The following is an 18,917-nucleotide window of genomic DNA, read 5'->3' as shown; positions in this document are numbered from 1 at the left end:
GGCGCGGAGGGTTTTTTTATTGGTCGAGGGGGCGGGGATATGCAAAGCAGAGGGGGGTGGTGCTCTGGTTTGGCCACGCCCCCTTCGGGCCCGCCCCGCGCCGAGCACTTGCTGGGGGGGGGAGGGGGCAATGGGTTGGGGGGGGGGTCCTGGCCCTGTGCAATGCCCCTGGGGGGGGGGGGGGGTACCATCCCCATGCAATTCTCCCCGGGAGGGGTCTTATCCCCGTGAAATGTCCTGAGGGGGGGTCTCAGCCCCGTGCAATGCCCCCCGGGGGGGCCCTGTCCCCGTGTAATGTCCCCAGGGGGTGCAGCTCCATGCAGTTCCCGCCGGGGGGGGGGGGGCTCTGTGTGTTGTCGGGGGGGGGGGGGGGTCTTGTCCCCGTGCAATATCTCGGGGGGGGGGCTACAGCTCCATGCAATGCCCCCGGGGGGGGGGAATCTTGCCCCCATGCAATGCCCCCGGGGGGGGGGGGGGAAATCTTGCCCCCATGCAATGTCCCAGGGGGGTGCAACGCCCCCGAGGCCACCCCAGTCCCGGTGCCCCAAAGCCCCCCCCCAGTGCTGCCACAGCCCAGCCCCCAGCACCAGTGGCCCCGTGTGATGCCCCTCCGGGGACCCCAGCCCCAGAAATGCCCCAGGGGCACCCCAGCACCCCGAAAAAGTTAATAAATAATAAATAATAATAAATAATAATCATAAACAACACCCACCGGGAGCTGGTGCTGGGGGGGGCGTTGTTCCAGGGGACACGCCGGCAGTGGGGACAGGCAGAAATGTTCCCGTTCGCGGTAACCCTGATCAGATTTTTCCTACGAGCTGCCTCAGAAACACCCCTTTTTTTAGGGAAAAATGAAGCGCGTTGGAAACGCGGAGCCCAGCGCCGCTTTGGCCTGGTCAGGAAATTGCAGCGCCTGGGCCTGGAAGGGCAAAAAAACCTGGAGCTGGGGGGGGGGGGTTTAGCCCCAGGCAGATTGAAACCAGGGGTTTGATAACTGGGGGGGGTTATAATGTGTGGGATTTTATCGGGATTGTGCTCGACCCGGTGCCCCCACTCCCAACCCGCTCCCCACGTCCTGACCCCATAAAATCCCCCACGGGGCTGCGGCACCGAGGTGCTCCCGCGGGCCTGCCCTCGCTGCTGAACTAGGCTTTGCCAGCTGTAATTTAGCTAAAACCGGCCCTAAATGGCAACACGGAGTAAAAGCGAAAGCCCGCTTTCGAAAAAAAAGTGGCAGATTTGGTTCATTTAGGAGAGCTTTCCCCCGCCTAACGTGACCCCGGTGGATCCGGCACTCCCAGCACCGCGCGAGGCGCTGCCCCAGGGCCTGGTTCCGGGCTCTGGCCTCAAATATTTCCTGCCTGGCCTCTGACAGCTTTCAATTCCTCCCCACCGGATCAATATTTGGGGTCCCAGCTCCCTGGCTGCATTTCGGGGGGGCTGAGGCCGAGGCCCTGCAGAACTGCACCAGGCCGGCGGCGGTGCCGGGGGCTGCAGCCTGCTTCGCACCACGGGAATGGTGAATCTGTTTGTTTGCAGAGACAAAAATAATAAAATACATGGGAAGAAAGCACCGGCGGGGTGGTTTTTTTCTTAATAAGTGGCCTCGCAGTGGCCGTGACACCAGCACCGGTACGGAGCCGCGGCCCCGTCCTCGCCCACCCCGACTTCGCAGCCCCGCTCGTGAGGAAATTCGGCTTGAGACGTGGATGAAAGGAGCGGGGGCTGACGTAGGCTTTGGAAAGCCAGGAAATTCACCGTTCCAGCTCCGGCCTCGCTTCACCCTCCCGTGCCTGGGTGTTGCAGCACAGCCGTTGTGCAAGACCCCACGCTGAGCTCGGACCCCGCCGCGCTCCGGAGCAGCGGGGCCGCGGAGCTGAGCCGGGTTTTTTTTCTCCGGTTGCCACCAGCGGAGCCGCTGTGGGAGCCCCGGAGCCCCCCGAGACCACCCGGTGGGGCTGGAGGTGACGGAGGGAAGGGGAAAAGGTGGGAGAGGGGCCACGGTGGGGCTGTCCCCGGAGGGGACGAGGAGCCTCGGGTGCTTGGGTGCATGGTGGGGATGAGGCCGCGGTGCAGCACGGCGTGGCGTGAGCTTTGCAGCAAGGGGAAAAAAAAAATCACCTGATTTAGGGGTTTAATCCAGAAATCTGGACAAAATGCAGCAGATGCAGCACTGGGGGCTGGGTGCGTGACCCCCACCCCGGTGCCCTGTCCCTCCTGTCCCGTCCCAGGAGGAAATGTGCTCCTCGGGAGCAAAATGCCATAAATAATCCCCGAAGGCGCTGCTGAGGCTGCCAGGGGCACTGCTTGTTCCCCTCGCCATCCAGCTGGCCACACGCGTCCTGCCCGAGGCCGGAGCCCGCGCTGCCGTCACCGGTCCCCGAGGGACAGGGACCAGGGGACACCTCAGCCCTGGCCGAAATTCGGGGGGGGGCAGAGCCCCGACCCCCACCCCGCGGCCGACAGCCGTCCCGGTGGTGGGCCCCGAGCACCTTGCGCGACGTCGGGGAGGAGGCTGCCGCAACGGGGTGGGGGGAGGGTGGGGGGAAAAATAAAATAAAATAGGAGATATTTTTATTCATCTGTGTCTTCTAAAAATAACCGGCAATGATCTGCCTCGCGAGCGGGGAGGAGCGGCGTCCCCGCTGCTGGCTGCGGACCCGAAAGCCGCAGCAGCGAAATCTGCCGAGCGCGTTGGAGATCAAAGCAAATCGCATTTCTCCGGCTTCCTCCAGCGCCCCGGCCTCCATCGATCCCCCCCCGGGGATCCCCCCGCCCCGTGTGGTCCACGCTCACCGGCGGGACCGAATCCATCCCGGCCTCCGCTGCCCGGATTTCATCCCCGAGCCTGATTTTGGGGAGAAAAGCGGCTTTTTGCCCCCCCCCCCCCGGCACCCCCCCGGGTGTGCCCCGGTTTCGGCCCCAGTTGAAGGGGGGGTAACGGGGAGGCGGCGGTGGTGGCGGCGGCGGCGCGGGAGCCGGGTGTTTACGGAGGCGCAGGCGGCGTTGCACAACAGGCAGCACGGGTACACCGCGTCCTCGCCGCCGGAGGTGCAGCTGCGCCCGCGGCGGGGACGGGAGGGTGGGGGGGACGTGGGGACCGGGGGGGACGTGGGGACGGGGGTGGGGGGACGTGGGGACACGGGGACGTGGGGACACGGGGATCTGGGGACACGGGGATCTGGGGACACGGGGACATGGGGACACGGGGACAGGGGGATATGGGGACATGGGGATGTGGGGATTGGGGGGGACGTGGGGATAGGGGGGACGTGGGGATATGGGGACGTGGGGACACGGGGATGTGGGGACACGGGGACATGGGGACACGGGGATCTGGGGACATGGGGACATGGGGACACGGGGACAGGGGGATATGGGGACATGGGGATGTGGGGACTGGGGGGGACGTGGGGATAGGGGGGACGTGGGGATATGGGGACGTGGGGACACGGGGATGTGGGGACATGGGGACACGTGGACAGGGGGACATGGGGACACGGGGTTGTGGGGACTGGGGGGGACGTGGGGATGGGGGGGGACATGGGGACACAGGGACAGGGGGATATGGAGATACGGGGATGTGGGGACTGGGGGGGGATGTGGGGACATGGGGATGTAGGGACACAGGGTTGTGGGGACACAGGGATGTGGGGACACGGGGATGTGGGGATATGGGGATGTAGTGATATGGGGACATGGGAATATGGGGACACGGGGACATGGGGACACAGGGACGTGGGGACACGGGGGAGGCAGCAGGGCCAGCACACCCGCTCAGTGAGGAGCTGCCTGACCGCAGGGGATGCAGAGCTGTTTTCTGCAGGAAATCCCCCCAAATTCTTCCTACCGGCGAGGTGGCCGGATGCGCTCATGGCCAGATCCGGCCCTGCGAGCCTCCTCGCCTCGCTCTGACCCCGGTTCCTGCAGCAAAACGTTGCCGCTGAGCAGGGACGAGGCACCCGCGGCACCCGCACACGTGGGGACCCAGCGCCCCCCTTGTGCCCCTGCCCCACCGCAGGCCGGATCCTGCCCTGGGATCCTGCACCTCCGCCGCCACCGGCCCTGGGCCTTTCCACGTGCGTTTCAAACCCCAAAATTTCCGGGTTGGGATCTGAACGTGCATCGCCTCTAGCCAGGGCTGGATCGATGTCCCCGGCCCCGAGGCCGGCGGCGTTTCCTTCCAGCAGCTCCCGCCGGGACGGCTTTTCCCCGGCCGCAGGACGCGCGTATTGCCCTGGGTTCTCCCTCCTCCGGGGGGAAGAAAAAAACAAAATTAAAAATCTGTATCATTATTAAACACGACACGAGTCTGAATGAATTGAGAGAGGGGGGAAGGGTCCGAGGCTCCCTCCTGCACCCGGCCGGGGGGGGGAAACCGCCGGAGATAACGCCCCGAGCGCCGGGCGCAGGATGCAGCGGGGCCGGAGCGGGGAGTATAAATAACGTCCGGCCCCGCCGCGCTGGCCGGGGGCCACTTGTAGCACAAAGTACATTCCGGTCGGGACGTAACGAACTGTACCAGCCTCTGCCGGGCTGGCGGTGCCGGGGCCCCCTGGCCCCGTCCCGCCGTGGGGAGTTGGGTGGTTGGGTGGCGGGGGGGGGGTGAAGGGTGCTGAGCCCGCTCCTGGTGTGGGGAGCGAGGGGCGCAGCCCCCCGGGGATGTGCTGCGGGGTGGGGACCCCACAGCCCCCCCCCCATGTGCCCGAGTGCTTATAGGGACACGTAGCAGCAGGGACAGCTCGGTTACGTTGGGGTTGCGTCCCACCCCAAAAAAAATATCCCCCCCCCAAAAAAAACCCATCCCTGCCCTGCAGCCCGTGGCTTGGAGGGGGGAGCTCGGAGGGGGTCTCCCGAGCGAGGCCGGACCCTGACCCCGCAGCTCTGCGGCACCTCGCGGGCGAGGCGGGCGGGCGGCGTGCCAGGCGCCCGGCGTGGGGGACGCGATGTACCGGGCGCGGGAGCGCAGGGAACAGCCCTGAGTCAGCGGCCGGGGAAGTGGGTGTGCGAGGGAAACCGCTCCGCACGGCTGCGGCCGGCCCCGGCCTCTGCCCTGGGGGGGAGATGGGGGGTCCCTGGGGGGTCCCCCTGGGGGGTTAGGGGGGAGCTGCCTGCTCTCTTGGGGGGGGGGGGGGGGTTGCGGGGAGGAATTCCCCTCCCCGGTGCTGGAAAGGCCCCGTAAAGGGGATGGGTCCCTGCTCGGGTCCCGAGGGATGGTGTCACCCCCTCCCCAGGCTGCATCGCCCCCGGTGTCACCCCCAGCATCACCCCCTGGAATCACCCCCAGCACTGCCCCCAGCATCTCCCCCAGTGCAGCACCCCCCATTTGGTGCCCCCCCAGTCTCCCCCCCCCATAAACTCTCATCATCCCTTTCAGCTCACCCCCAGCCTCGTACCCCACTGCACCAGCCCCAATTTTGTCCCCCCACTGTCCCCCAATTTTGTCCCCCAACTGTCCCCCCCCCCAGCATAAGCCACCAGCATCCCTTTCAGCATCACCCCAAGCACGACCCCCCGTGTGCCCCCCCCGCACACCACCCCCTGGCACCTCACCCCCGTGCAGCCCCCAGCATTGCCCCCAGCCCCTCAGAATTTGGGGGAATTTTTCCGCTTTTACCCTGCTGGAAAGCAGCAGTGAGTCCTGCCCTGCTCCCGGGGGGGGCTTGGGGCCAGACGTGGCACTGGTGGGCACCGCTCGCCCCCCCCGGGTGGTTTTGGGGTGCCCCCATCCCAGACCCCCCCATCCGTCTCCATCCCCTGGGATGTCGCCCTGCTTTACAACACGCAGCAGCCCTAAAGGAGGGGACAGGAGGGGGGGGGGACACCCATGCAGGGCCAGCACCCAGGTGGGGTCAGCACCCGTCCCTCTTCCAGCTCTGGGGGGGGAGAGCCTAAGGGCAGAAAAACCCGCGAGCGACGTTGTTCCCCCCGCCACAAGCGAAGGCAAAAACAGGAGAGGCCGGGGGGAAAAAAAAAAAAATCTTCAACAATTGGTTTTGGCAAGAAGAGGAAAACCAGAGAGCTTTTCATGAATTTTTCTTTTTTTTTTTTTTTTTTGCTAGAAAGGTTGTTTTTCCTCCAGCGAAAGTTCAAAACGCCGCCGCCGTCGCCGTGCCGGTGCCAACCCTGAGCCCTCTCCCCAGGGCTCTGCAAACCCCGCTGGGACTGAAGCAAACCCCAAAAGGGGCTGGGGCCAGGGGGGTGCCCCGTGGGAGCAGGATCGACCCCCCCACACACACAACCCCTGCCCGGGTGCTTTGGGTGCGTGGCGGTGGACTTGGGCAGCGGCCCAAGGATTTGGGGCTTCCCCGCATCCGGAGGTGGGGAAAAATCAGGCCCGGCCCCAAAACCCTCCTGGGGCAGCCCCGGGGTGCATCCACGACCCCCCCCCCCTTGCACCCTCTGTGGAGCCCCTAAATCCTTTGGGACCCTCGAACCCCGGTGCCACGGGGGCCGATCCCGTCCCGCTGCCGCCCCCGTGCTCATTTTGCTCCTGCAGCAGGATCGGGCCCCTGCCCAGCACCAGTCGGGGGGGGGGGCGCACCCAGCTGGGTGCTAAAACGCCACCGTGGGGGGGGTCCTCTGCAGGGACCGGGGCTCTGGGGGGGGTCAACGCCACGCAGGAAGGATCTGCCCCCTTCCCAGGGGGATCCTTGCGGGGGGATTTTGGCGAGGGCCGGCTTCTGGGGGTGCCCTGAGCCCCGTGGGGAGCCCCTGAGGGGGGCTTGGGGGGGGTGGAAAGGGAGCCTCGGGGAAATATTGCTCATAACAATAATAAAAGGAACAGTAATGGTAATAATAATAACGGCAATGGTGATAATAATAACAGTAGTGGTAATAATAATAGTAGTAATGGTAATAACAGTAAGAACGGTAACAGCAATAGTAATAGCGATAGTAATAACACCAATGGTAAGGATAATAACAGGAATGATAATAATAACAGAGGTAAGAATAATCAAGGGGCCGTACTTGCACGAAGGACGGCACTAACGGCGAGGGGAGCCAAGCTTCTGCAAGAAAAAGGGTTAAAGCAGCGCGGCGAAGACGAGGTGAAGGCCATGGGGCCGGCAGGAAAGGGGGGGGGAGCGAGGGAGGAGGGAGGTTGGGGAGCGGGAGCGAGGCTGTGTGCAAGAGCGAGCAGAACATCCTGTACCCTCGTGTTAAAAACAGCCCCGGCTGGGGGGGGGACACGGGGGGGGGACACGGCGGCGGGGGCGCGGGAACGTCGCCGCGTGTGTCCCCCCACGCCGGTGCCCCTCGATTGGCTTTAAGGGAGGGGGGGTGCGGGGTGGTTTTGGGGTGCTGGGGGGGGGAGCGGGGGGGTCAAACCGTCGTGGGCATCCCGCTGCGGTGCAAAGTGGGGCGCGTGGTTTTGTTTTTTGGGGGGGGGGGGGTGGTTATGGGTTTGCCCCCGTTTGCATCGCTTTGCCATGCAAAGCAGTGCTGGAGGTGGGGGCATCCCTCAATCCTCCCCAGGGCAATTATTTTATTTTATTTTTTTTGGGGGGGGGGATGCCGCCGCGTCCCCCCCCAGCTCCGAACGGAGCTGGGGGGGGACGCGGCGGCATCCCCCCCCCCCCAAAAAAAAAAATATCTTGCATTTTGGGGGGATGGAAGCACCATCTGCCAGCACACGGATGCTCTGTGCATGCCCCCCCCCCCAAGGTCGGGGTGCCCCCCCCCGGGGCTTGCAGCACCCCACACGCGCCGGGGCCCCTTCCTGTGTTTGTCAATGCCGTGAGTCAGGCGGCCGCTTCTCGGCTCGCGCCAGCGCTCAGCCGCGGGGAGCTGCCAAAATTGAGCCGCTGCTCACCCACGAACAGGATTAGGGTTTAGTTGTTATTTTTTGGGGGGGCTGCGACCCTCCCCTAACCCCCCCAGACTCTTCCCACCTCTCCAGTATTTCCCTGCCAGGGCCAGGAAGATGTCCCCCCCCTAAAAAAAGAAATCTCCATCATATACAGGGCACGGCCCAGGCTGTGCCCCCAACACTGGCGCCCCCCAATCTGGCGAGGGGTGACCCCGAAAGAGGGGCTCAGGGAGCACCGCAGGGCCCCCGAGGCTGAGCATCCCCCCCCCGAATGGGGCTGGGGGGGGGGGGGTCCGCAGGGCTCTGGGGGGGGTGCTCGGGGAGGTGGGGGCTGCCCTCTGCTGGTCCTGCCTGCGCTGGCCGCATCCTGCCCATGCCAAGGGTGCAGAGCCCCTGGCGGCGCTCCCAGTATGCCCAGTAAGTGCACTGGGGTGGGGGGCAGCACCTCCCTGCTGGCACCTTGGGGTGCTGAGCCCCGAGCAGGCGGCAGGGCTGGGGACATGTGGCCCTGCCGCATGGCCCATGTCCCCTGCCCCATGTCCTGCGTCCCTTGTCCCCTGCCGTGTGTCCCAGGTCCCCTTCCCCCTGTCTCTTGTCCCCTTCCCCGTGTCCCTCGTCCCCTTCCCTGTGTCCCATGTCCCCTACCCCATGTCCTCGCCCCCTGCCATTTGTCCCATGCCCCCTGCCCCATGTTCCATGTCCCCTTCCCTATGCCCCTTGTCCCTTACCATGTGTCCCCTGTCCCCTGCCATGTGTCCCTCGTCCCCTGCCCCATGCTCCTCGTCCCCAGCCCCGTGTCCCAGCGGGTGTCCAGGCACAGTGCCACCCCCCCCACGCCGGGCGCAGAGGGTCAGGACCCCCCCACGGGACACGGGTGCTCCCCTGGGCTCACCCCACCCCACCCCACGTCCCCAGCTCAGTGGCTTCGTGTCCCCGGGGTGGTGTGACAAGGTGACAGCATGGGGCTGGGGGGTGGGGGGGGCTCCTCCGGCCGAGCCTGGAGGGTGGGGCACCTCGGTGACCCACGCGCACCCCGACCCTGACCTCACAAGGCTCCGCACCCCGGGGACGATTCTGCTTCCAGGAGCCGCCCCAGTCCCGTGGGGCTCGGGGGGCTGCGGTGCCGGGGATGGCGGCGTGCTGGGGGACCTGGACGGGGCGGCACGTCCTGAGCGTGGCCACGGGCGCCGGGGCCGTCTACCTCCTCTACAGGACCGTGGCCGAGGCGCTGAGCAGCGCGCCCGGCGGCACCGACCGCTACCGGCTGGAAAGCCCGGACCACCAGGACGGTGGGTGGGAGGGGACCGCCGGGGTCCCCCCTCTGCCACCTCCCTGCCCGTGCCTCAGTTTCCCCTCCCGTGGGACGTGAGCCCGAAGGAAAATTTGGGTTCCCCATGGGAACCGCGCGCCGCCCCGGTGCGACCGCGGCTCCCCGCTTGCTCCCAGGGCTGCCCGTGGAGGAGGTTCTGAGCAGGAGGGTCTGCGAGGAGCTGCTGGAAATGCTGAGGGCGCAGCAGGACGGCCGGTCCCGCAGCGCCATCCTGCGCAGCATCACCCGCTGCGTCTACCTGATGGACGCGAAGGTGAAGGGCGCTGCGGGGACAGCACGAGGGCACCCCGCTGTGCTCCGGGGTGCTGCGGTTCCCATCCCCATCCCCATCCCCATCTCCTCCCTATCCCATCCCATCCCATCCCATCCCCATCTCCACCCCCATCCCACCCCCATCCCATCCCGGCCTGGCCTCCCTCCAGAACCCCACCTGCAGCCCGGAGCACATCCAGCTGGTGGCCTCCTGCCTGGACAACCACAACGGGGACACCAAGGTCCAGGCGCTGAACACCCTCAGGGCTTTTGCCACCCGGTCCCTGTTCACTGCCCAAGTCCAGGTCAGTGTTTCCCCCCCCCGACCCCTTGCGGCCCCCCCCCGGCCGGCTGCGCACTGCTCCCTGAGCACCCCCCGTCCCGTCCCCGCAGGATTTCTACCCCAAGATCCTGGATCTGGTCATCTCCTCCCGGGACACGGAGGTGCAGGTGGCGGCGCTGCGGCTGCTCAACGCGCTGCCCGTGCCCCCCAACATCGAGCCGCTGCTGCGCCGCGCGGTGCCGAACCTGCTGGGCTTCCTGCAGTGGGACAACTACGCCATCCAGGTACGCCGCCCCCCGCGCCCGGCGGGGACCCCCCCGCATGGTGCCCACCCTCCCAGCCGCATCCCCGGTGTTTCTGCAGCTGCAGGTCCTCAGGCTGCTCATCGCGCTGTCCCGCAAGGAAGAGCTCCTGCCCGACATCCTCAACTGCCAGGTACGGCCCCCGGCCCCGCAGCCGGTGGGATTTGCAGGGGATTTGCATCCTCGTTTCCACCCCGGGGCTGCCCCCAGCTTGGCCGCTGGCTCCCAGCATCTCCTCGGCCAGGTCCGGCCCGAATTCCTGAGCCTCATGAACAACTCGCAGCCGGGGAAGCTGCTCTGCGAGATGCTGCTGCTGGTGGAGGTGCTGCACGGGGGCTGCGCGAAGCCCCGCCGCCCGAGCAAGAGCCCCAAGAGCGGCAGCTGCTCCCTCTACGAGGTCCTTTTCGGCGAGAACTCCCACCTGGACGAACACCTCCTGGTCATGTTCGTCCACCCCGAGGAGAGAGTGCAGCTCCAGGCGTGCAAACTCATCATGAGCCTGTGGTTGTACAAGCTGGATGCGGAGATCGCCGCCGCCGCCCTGGGCAAGCACGGCGCGGGCAGCGCCGCCTCGCTCCACGTCTCGCCCTCTGGCGAATCCATTTTCTAGGGGACGCTCACGGCCTCTGTGCTCGCAGACGCAAATAAAACCCAGCACGGCTCCCTCACGGCCGCCCCCTGCACCCTTTTCCTGAATGCCCCCCCCCAAGCAGAGCTCACCCCCCTGGCTTATCGTTCGCCCGCAGCCCTGATCAATACCCGTTTTCACACGCCGCGTGTGTGCGCAAACACAGAGCCGTCTCCCCGTGGCTTTCCCAGGACCTTCTGGCCCTGCTGCCCCTGCCCCGTGCCAGGATGCATGGAGTGAAAACGCCGGCTTGCGACAGCAGAAATGCTCTTTACTAGAGCCCCCAACCCCACCAGGCTCGTTCTGGGGGTGCCGGGGGGGGGCTCACGTCCTTCACCGCGCCGCCGCGGTGCTCTGCTTGTCCTTGCAGATGCCGAAGTCGCTGTTGGTGATGGAGCCCACGATGCTCCTGTCGGCTTCGCAGGTCAAGCCGCTCTCGCAGGGACACTTGTAGTAGACCCCATAGAGGCTCTGCGGGGACGGGGGCACGGTAGAGGGGCCATCGCGGCCCCCCCCACCTTGGAGGGTGACCCACGGGGACGGGCTGGGGACACCGCGTCGCTCGGGCACCTACCTTCGGGGAGCACTCCTGGAACTCGGCCGCCTTCGGCACGCACCGGGCCAGGTTCAGCCCGCTGTTGTGCTGGCAGCAGCCGCTCTTGCACTGGGCGCTCTGCAGGCACAGCTCCCCGGTGTCCTGCAGTGGCGAGGGGAGGTGTGAGCCCCACGTTTGGCTCGGACACCCCACACCCCCCCCCCGCAGAACCACAGCGGTGGAACCAGGGGGTTGGGGCAGGTGTCGGAATCGCTCTGCCCTTCGGCTGGGGCTTGGGCAGACCCAGCAGCATTTACCCATTCTGGCCCAAAGTACGGCCCGCCGAGGCGCTGTTTTCTGTCCAGCTCATGGGATTAGGGCTGAGATGCACCAGGGAAGCCTTTTTCCCCCATATATCCTGCAAGGCCCCCCCAGGGAGAGTCCTCACTGACACAAAGAGCCTTCCCTGCCCCTCTGCAGCAGGAGAGATCCCGCACAACCCTGCAAAACCCAGCACACCATCCCACCTGCCTCAGTTTCCCCAGCTGCAAGTGAGTTTTGCTCTCAGGGCTGCAGCCATCACCTCGGGGCACCCCCACAGCCACCGCCAGAGACCGAAACATCGCAGACACCTCCGCACCCCAAGCACCACACACCCTGGCTGCAGCAAGGACGGGGTTTTCTCCTCTTACCAAATTAAAGATGAGCCCTCGCTCGTGCGGCACGGCCAGGGCCGGGGCCAGGAGCAGCAGGGAGAGGAGGAGGCCGATCTGCAGCGTGCTCGCCATGGTGGGCTTGTTCAGGGCTCCGCTGCGGGCGGCCGGGCGCTTTATAGCCGGCGCCTCCGCCAGCTGACGCAGCCTCTCCTATCGCAGCCGACCTGCCCGGGCTGCCGCGGAGGAACGGCGATGCCCTCGCTGCCCGGGGTGCGGTGCCAGCGCAGGTGGCGGCATGGCACGGAGGTGGGGACGATGCGCCCTGTCCCCAGGTGGCCTTCCCGCAGGGGTGATGCCTCCCTGCCGTACAGAAGCTCCTTTGGCCAAAGCAGATGTGGAATAACGGCACTGGGATTTCCACGGTGGGACCAATCCTGCCCGCTCTCCTCTGCCCTGAGCCCTGGGGAGCTGGGATGAGCCACTTTCTCCAAGACTGCCCTGCTCGCATGGGGCTTCAAGGGCAAACCGAGCCCTGACGCAACAGCAGGAGCTCTGGGAAAACACCAAATCCCGAGCCCAGCTCCTCCGTCGACCCAACATTACCAGCACAGCCACCAGGAAACCCACTTAAGGAAACCCAGAGCGTCACAGGAACGAGCCCACCCCCTGCCAGCCTCGCTCAGTGCCTCAGAGCCCACCGAGGTCCCCCAGGCACCCCCTGCCCACCGGGTGTTTGCTCTCCGTGTTTCAATGGGTGCGGGATTTGGTTGAGGAAAGGAAAACAGCTCTGGGAATGGCACAGCTTTTCGCACCCACGTCAGCCCGGCTGCTCTGGGCAATGATTAACGCCCGGGCAGCCCTGACCTTCGGCAGCCGTGGGGGTGAGGCTCGGGCTGGCCCTGGCTGCAGGGCACCGCCACGCTGGCACCTGGGGAAAGGCCCCGAGGTGCCCACAGGTGTCCTGGGGGGTCCTGGCAGCTCCTCCCCCCCCTGCCTGCACCCCTCCAGCCCTGCTGGTGCAGGTCTGGGACCCACGAGACCCCATGTGCACTCCAGTGGGGCAAGGACCGAGGTGGTGCTAGGGAAGGCAGAGGAGAGCAGCCTTGGGCACACAGCTGGGGGGCACAGAACAGCCCAGGAGACTTCCTGGGACACAACAAGGGGGGCACAGCACATCCCCGGGGCATCTCAGCACGTCCTGGGGTGCATCACACACCCCAGTGCGCTCAGCAAGGACCTGGGGCATACAGCGGGGTCATGGAGCACATCCTGGGGCACGGAGCACATCCCAGGGGGGACACTGAGAGCATCTTGGGGTGCGCAGAGGGGTGCAGGGCACATCCTGGGGCATGGGGTACGTGCTGAGCTGCACACGGTGGGGGTACAGGTGGGGTCCCAGGGGTGCGTCCAGGGTGCACATGTCCTATGGGTGGGCACGGGGCATGTCCCAGGGACACTTCTTGGGTTATAGAGGATGGGGGGTGCATCCTGTGGGCACACGGGGGGGGCACAGGGCGCATGTAGGGGGCACAAAACACATCCCAGGTTTGCATCTTGGGGACACGTGGCACATCCAGGGAGCACACGGTGAGGCCACGGGGCATATCCCAGGGGCACATCCAGTTTGGGCACAGGGCGCATCCGAGGGGAATGGGGCACATCCCAGGGGCAGTGGGGCACAACTTGGGGGCGCATCCGATGGGCACCGAGGCACAGCCCGGGGGAGCGGAGTGCATCCCGGGGGCGCATCCGAGGGGCACGGGGCGCATTCAGGGGGCGCATCCCGGGGGCGTGGAGCGCGTTCCAGGGGCACATCCCGAGGGCACAACCCGGGGGGGCATCCTCGGGGCACCGGGGCGCATCCCTGGGGAACATCCTCGGGGCACTGGGACGCATCCCGGAGGCGTGGAGCGCATCCTCGGGGCACCGGGGCGCATCCCGGGGGCTCATCCCGGAGGCGTGGAGCGCATTCCAGGGGCACACCCCGGGGTCTCACCGCTCTGTCCCTCCCTCCCCAGCCCCGCTCGCTGCCCGGGGTCTCGCCGCCGCCTCCCGGGGCGGTGCCGGGGAGGGGGGAACGGAGGCGGGGAGGGGAGGGGGGGGCGCGCCGGCGCAGCCCGAGCCTCCCCGCGGCGCCGCCGCTCTCGCTCGGGGCGGAGCGGGGCAGGAGCGGGGGGGGCGGGGGGGGGAACCGGGAGGAGACCCCGGGAGGCGGCGGGGGCCGCAGGGGGCCCGGCGGGGCCATGCCCAAGCTGCTGCCGGCGCAGGAGGCGGCGCGGATCTACCACACCAACTACGTGCGGAACGCCAGGGCCATGGGCGTGCTGTGGGCCCTCTTCACCCTCTGCTTCGCCATCCTGATGGTGGTGACCTTCATCCAGCCCTACTGGATCGGCGACAGCATCGACACGCCGCAGGCCGGCTACTTCGGCCTCTTCTCCTACTGCATCGGCAACGCGCTCACCGGCGAGCTCATCTGCAAGGGCAGCCCCCTGGATTTCGGCACCATCCCCTCCAGCGCCTTCAAGACGGCGATGTTCTTCGTGGGCATCTCCACCTTCCTCATCATCGGCTCCATCCTCTGCTTCAGCCTCTTCTTCTTCTGCAACGCGGCCACCGTCTACAAAGTCTGCGCCTGGATGCAGCTGGCGGCAGGTGAGCGGGGCCAGGGGGCGATGGGTCCGTGGGGAGCTGCTGCTCCCCCTCAACTGCTCCGTGGTGGGGCCGGCCAGGAAAGGGGCAGCAGCACAACCTCCGTGCCCGCTCCGCTCCCTCGGACCGGTTAGAGGAGGAATTTGCAGTCAGTAAAGCAGCCACGATGCAGCTGAGACCCGATGGACGCGTTGCACGTGGGCAGGGATCCTGCTGCAGAACCTCGTGGGATGAGGGACCCAGCCCCCGGAGCGTCCCTGCAGCCACCGGTGACCCCACATGGCAGTGGGACTGTTGCTGCCGAGCATCCCCGGGGGAGCAGGGCTCCATGCTCCGAGCATTAGGGATGATGCAGGGATCCAGCAGGGAGATGGAGAAGACGTTGCTGGGTCCTCTTGTGCCCCCGCTCTCCCCTGCAGGAGCTGCCCTGAGCACGGGGCAGATGTAAGGTGTAGGGGACCGAGCACAGGCTCAGTGCCACCGCCACCCTTTGCCACTTTTCTCATCCTCACACCCCTCCGACCCGCCTTGCAGCCCCCTCCAGCCCTCCCCAAAGCCCCAGACACCTGAGACACCGGTAACCCAGCCTGATCCAGCGCTGCTGAAACCCAACCCCGGCCTGTGCAGCTCCTGAATCATTGATGCGGGGACCGGCCGCTGTCCCCACGGTCCCCAGTGTCAGGCAGGTGGCAGTAGCGTGGGGTTGCTCCAGTTCCCAGCTCAAGAAACGAGCTCAAGCGAAGATTTAGATAAGAGGCTTGGGGCAGCTCAGCCTCCCAGGGAGAGCAGGGAAAGGCTTTGCAGCTGTGTTTGGGGCTTTTACGGACATTTTTGTGCTGGATGGGGAGAAAAACACGAGTGCAGGCAGCTCCAGCCACATGGATATGACCGAATCTTCCATGCTGGTGACCCTCTAACCTGTGCTTCAGGCTCCTCGAGGCAGAGGCTCTGAAACCTGCTCCTTGGGGTTCCCCCGGCGTCCCTGGGGAGCAGCTCCAGCAGCAGCCTCTGCTGGCAGCACCCCGCAGGCTGTGCAATCCCAACCCCATCCCTCATGGATGGAAACAGGAAAAATTGCTGCAAGGCTTCGGCGTTGCCAGACCCAGCAAGGCGAGGGGTTCGTCCCCTCCAGCGGGCGTGCAGGGGTGCAGCCAAGGGGCTCTGTGCCCCCCCAAGGGCTGCTGCTCTTCCATGGTGCCGAGGGCTTCGAATCACAGCTTTTCCCCTGCACCCAGGCGATGCAGAGGCTGCTGTGTGTGGGAGCTGCTTGGAAGAGGAAAGGTGGTGAGCGGATCCACCTTCAGGCTTGCTCTGTGCCAGGGTTTGTCTTCCCAGGAGAAGCAATTTCCTTCCAGCCTCCCCCATCCTTGTGCCCCTCCTCACCGTTACCTACAGCAGAGAGTAATTAAGCACACGAGAGGCTGGCTGCTTCTAGACGATGAAAAATGCTCGCTGCTGACCTAGGAAGCTGCCCGCTGTCCTTGCTGCTCTCCTTCCCCTAAGCTAGGGGAATAAAAACCCTTAGCACAGCACAAGGCAAGCACCCGGAAAGGATTTTCAGGTTGACCACTGTCAGAAAACCCACGGATAGGGGGCAGGAGGCGGCTGTAGCACACGGGGTGCCCTGTGCCCTGCTGCTGCAGAGGGAGGTGCAGGTGGCTCCTCTGACCCCCCAGGACAAGCTGCCTTTAAAAGCAGCTGTGGGGTCTCCCCATTCCTGACAGACCCATTGGTGAGACATCCCTAGCTCAGCAAGCAGCCAAAGGCAGGGAGCAGCACCCCTGGTGCTGGTGCACCCGCTGCTTTCGGCTAGGGAAACCCTGCAAAGGCAGGACACGGAGCTCCCCCGTGCCGCAGCCACCCTCACACTTGCATAAAAACACTTAAAAGACCAGTCCTGCATGCACGGCGCAACCAACGAGCTTCTTCAACAGCCCAAAGCCTTGCAGATGAGTGCAGCTCCTCTCCCTACCGAGCCCCAACCACTCTTCTTGGCCAGCAAATCCCCAGCAAGTACAAAAATTCCCAGCAAGCACAACAATTCCCAAGCACAACGACTTCTCAGAGCAGGGGGATGTGTAGGGAAAAATGCGCGTTGAGAGGCCGGGACACGCCGCGTGGCAGGAGATGCCCTCGGGCAGCTGGTGCCACGACTCCCACGGCGAGCGGCCGCGTCGGCCACCGAGGTCAGGCACGGAGGGCTCCCAGCACCGCCAGCTCCCAGCCCTGGCTGGAACCAGCGCAGCTGAGCAAGCAGAATTAACCCGCGTGCAAAGCTGCTGCTGCTGCTGGCGGCGGCTCCGGCTCGGCAAACCCAAAATCCAGCCGCGCACGGAGCAACAAAATTCTCCGCCTTGCACGAACTCGGTTGGTTTGTGCAAAACCAAAGTGGTTTTGCTTGGAGGATGCCTCGTTTTGGGGCGACGAGGCCAGTGCTGGAAGGAGCAACAGCGGTGTGGGAAGGCAGCGCCGTGCCCACGCTGCAGCATCCCCAGCTCGGACGGTGCACAGCCCCTGCCTCCAGGTCCTGAGGAATATTTAAGCCTCGCCAGCCCGTTTTAGCGTTTTCCCTGTAATATTTGTGGTCGTGGCTGTGCTATTCCCCGTAACCTCCCCATCTGGGCACGCGGTACCTGCGACGTTTCCCCCTCCTTGCAGCTACGGGGCTGATGATCGGCTGCCTGATCTACCCCGACGGCTGGGACTCGAGCGAGGTGAGGCGCATGTGCGGGGACAAGACGGACAAGTACACGCTGGGCGCCTGCACCGTGCGCTGGGCGTACATCCTCTGCATCATCGGCATCCTCGACGCGCTCATCCTCTCCTTCCTGGCCTTCGTGCTGGGCAACCGGCAGGACAACCTCCTCCCGTCGGATTTTAAAGTGGAAAGCAAAGGTAAAACGCAGCCAGGGCTGAGCACAAAACCCCAAGGACGGGGGTTATGATGGGGGTTATTTGGGGGGGTTGTTTCCCCATGGTGACCAGGACGGAGCCAGCACGGGGCAGCTGCCCAGGCTGTGTCCCACGCGTGGTCCTGCACCCAAGGGTGGGAGCAGGACTTCAGCTGAGCCCCCCGCCCCGCAAACCCCGGGCAGAGGTACCCAGGTTCAATTTAGAGCAAAGAAACCCCATGGGGCTGTGGGTTTTATCAAGCTTTTTGTAAAAGAAACCCAAAAAACACACCTGCGCCTTCGTTATTGTTACCACACCCCATTAACCCTGTAATTACCTTTTTGTTTTACAGAGGAGGGCAACGACTGACAGCTGACCACCACGTAAGTGACACACGGGGATTTCTGAAGTTTCCTGCACGTGCGACACTGCTGTGCTTTGAGGATCGCTGGACTGGCAACGATAGCTCGTGGTGCTCTATTGAGGGGTTTTCTTTGCGGTTAAATGGGAAATCGGCTTTGCTTTGCCTCCCAAAATGATGAAAACATCATGCCTTGCCAAGTGACACAGAGCTTAAAATTGGGTGTTATGCTACGGTTTGATGGTGGCAACAGCTGACCTTTTTTTTTTTCTTCTCTTCCCAGGGACTCCTAGAACTGCTCTTCAGCTTCAGGGGATGTAGCCCTTTGAAAATGACTTTTCCGGGAGCTTTACGTCTGCCCCCACCTGTGGGTTTTCTACAGTTGTTCTTTTCACATAAGGGGCCGCTGCCGGCTCACAGCTCTCACGGGGCTTGATGGGAAGAGCCCTGTTGGACGCGGTTTTTTGAGCCCATCAGCAGAGCCAGGGAAAGAGAGGGAGGAACAGGGACACAATTTGCTGCTCCTTGGGGTTTGTACACCTTCTTTCATGAAATGACTTCTGAATAAAAAAGGTAGCGTTTTGGATTTCGTGCTGGTCTCCTTGAGACAGGGAAAAGCCTTGACTGTGCCCCAGATTTTCCCTGCGACCTTTTCTGTTTGGAAATACTGTGACAGCCAATTCCTCGCAGAGCCCCCAGATCAGCTTCTCACGCCACCTTTAGACCCCAGCAGGGAAAAGCACAGCACCGCTCTCACCCAGTTAACCCCATTTAGCCCTAACTTCACACCCCGCCCCACAGCCTTCACCTGCACGGGGCAGCACACCACCCCCCCCGGCGCCAGGAGCTCTCACTCACCTGGTCAGAAGGCAGGACCAACCAACACGGGCAGCATTTTTCACTCCTAGTTGCTGGAATTTGCTGGTTCCTGCCGCAGAGAAGTCAGTTCGGTTCTCACGGCCGCCTTCCAGCATTACGGCTCCCCCTAACGAAGTGGTTGGGAAGGTTTTGTTACGAGACCTTGCTAGGGGAGAGAGCAGAGACGACACCGTGTATACGGCAGAATTAAAACCAGCAGCTTTTAGAATGGCAGAACTGCAGCAGTTACCCTGCTATCAGCTCCTTCCCCCTTTAAAAATGGGTTACAAGTCAATCAAAGATCTTGACCAACACCATCAGTCTCGATCCAGAGAATCAAAACCCAGTGCTAGCT

General features: G+C 64.6%; 3 protein-coding genes across 12 annotated transcripts; 2 read left to right on the top strand and 1 right to left on the bottom strand.

The window, feature by feature from the left end:
* The first annotated feature begins 5,571 nt into the window (after positions 1-5,571).
* On the top strand, positions 5,572-10,727 carry ARMC12 (armadillo repeat containing 12). Of its 9 annotated transcripts, none has more exons than XM_083812309.1 (7): positions 7,594-8,230; positions 9,026-9,102; positions 9,260-9,396; positions 9,566-9,700; positions 9,789-9,962; positions 10,042-10,113; positions 10,225-10,727. In XM_083812309.1, the coding sequence occupies exons 1-7, from the start codon at positions 8,085-8,087 to the stop codon at positions 10,588-10,590; spliced, it is 1,107 nt and encodes a 368-aa protein (XP_083668435.1). In that variant the 5' UTR covers positions 7,594-8,084; the 3' UTR covers positions 10,591-10,727. The 9 variants fall into 9 exon arrangements, with proteins under 9 accessions (XP_083668438.1, XP_083668433.1, XP_083668439.1 ...); XM_083812310.1 differs by having other exon boundaries at positions 10,264-10,711; XM_083812312.1 differs by lacking the exon at positions 7,594-8,230 and adding an exon at positions 5,572-7,052 and having other exon boundaries at positions 10,042-10,727.
* A 131-nt stretch (positions 10,728-10,858) lies between these two features.
* CLPS (colipase) lies at positions 10,859-12,508 on the bottom strand. Of its 2 annotated transcripts, XM_083812323.1 has the most exons (3): positions 11,836-12,506; positions 11,183-11,305; positions 10,859-11,079 (listed from the first exon to the last, which is right to left on the bottom strand). In XM_083812323.1, the coding sequence occupies exons 1-3, from the start codon at positions 11,929-11,931 to the stop codon at positions 10,942-10,944; spliced, it is 357 nt and encodes a 118-aa protein (XP_083668449.1). In that variant the 5' UTR covers positions 11,932-12,506; the 3' UTR covers positions 10,859-10,941. The 2 variants fall into 2 exon arrangements, with proteins under 2 accessions (XP_083668449.1, XP_083668448.1); XM_083812322.1 differs by having other exon boundaries at positions 11,183-12,508.
* A 1,460-nt stretch (positions 12,509-13,968) lies between these two features.
* LHFPL5 (LHFPL tetraspan subfamily member 5) lies at positions 13,969-18,290 on the top strand. The gene is made up of 4 exons (XM_083812302.1): positions 13,969-14,454; positions 17,110-17,346; positions 17,696-17,726; positions 17,988-18,290. Exons 1-3 carry the CDS (start codon positions 14,043-14,045, stop codon positions 17,710-17,712), a joined length of 666 nt encoding a protein of 221 aa, XP_083668428.1. The 5' UTR covers positions 13,969-14,042; the 3' UTR covers positions 17,713-17,726; positions 17,988-18,290.
* Positions 18,291-18,917: the final 627 nt, after the last annotated feature.

This window comes from Anser anser (genome assembly GCF_964211835.1).
Source record: "Anser anser genome assembly, chromosome: 27".
Classification (NCBI taxonomy): Eukaryota; Metazoa; Chordata; class Aves; order Anseriformes; family Anatidae; genus Anser; species Anser anser.
Note: the sequence above shows the minus strand (reverse complement) of the source record. Positions and strands in the feature narration are given on the sequence as shown.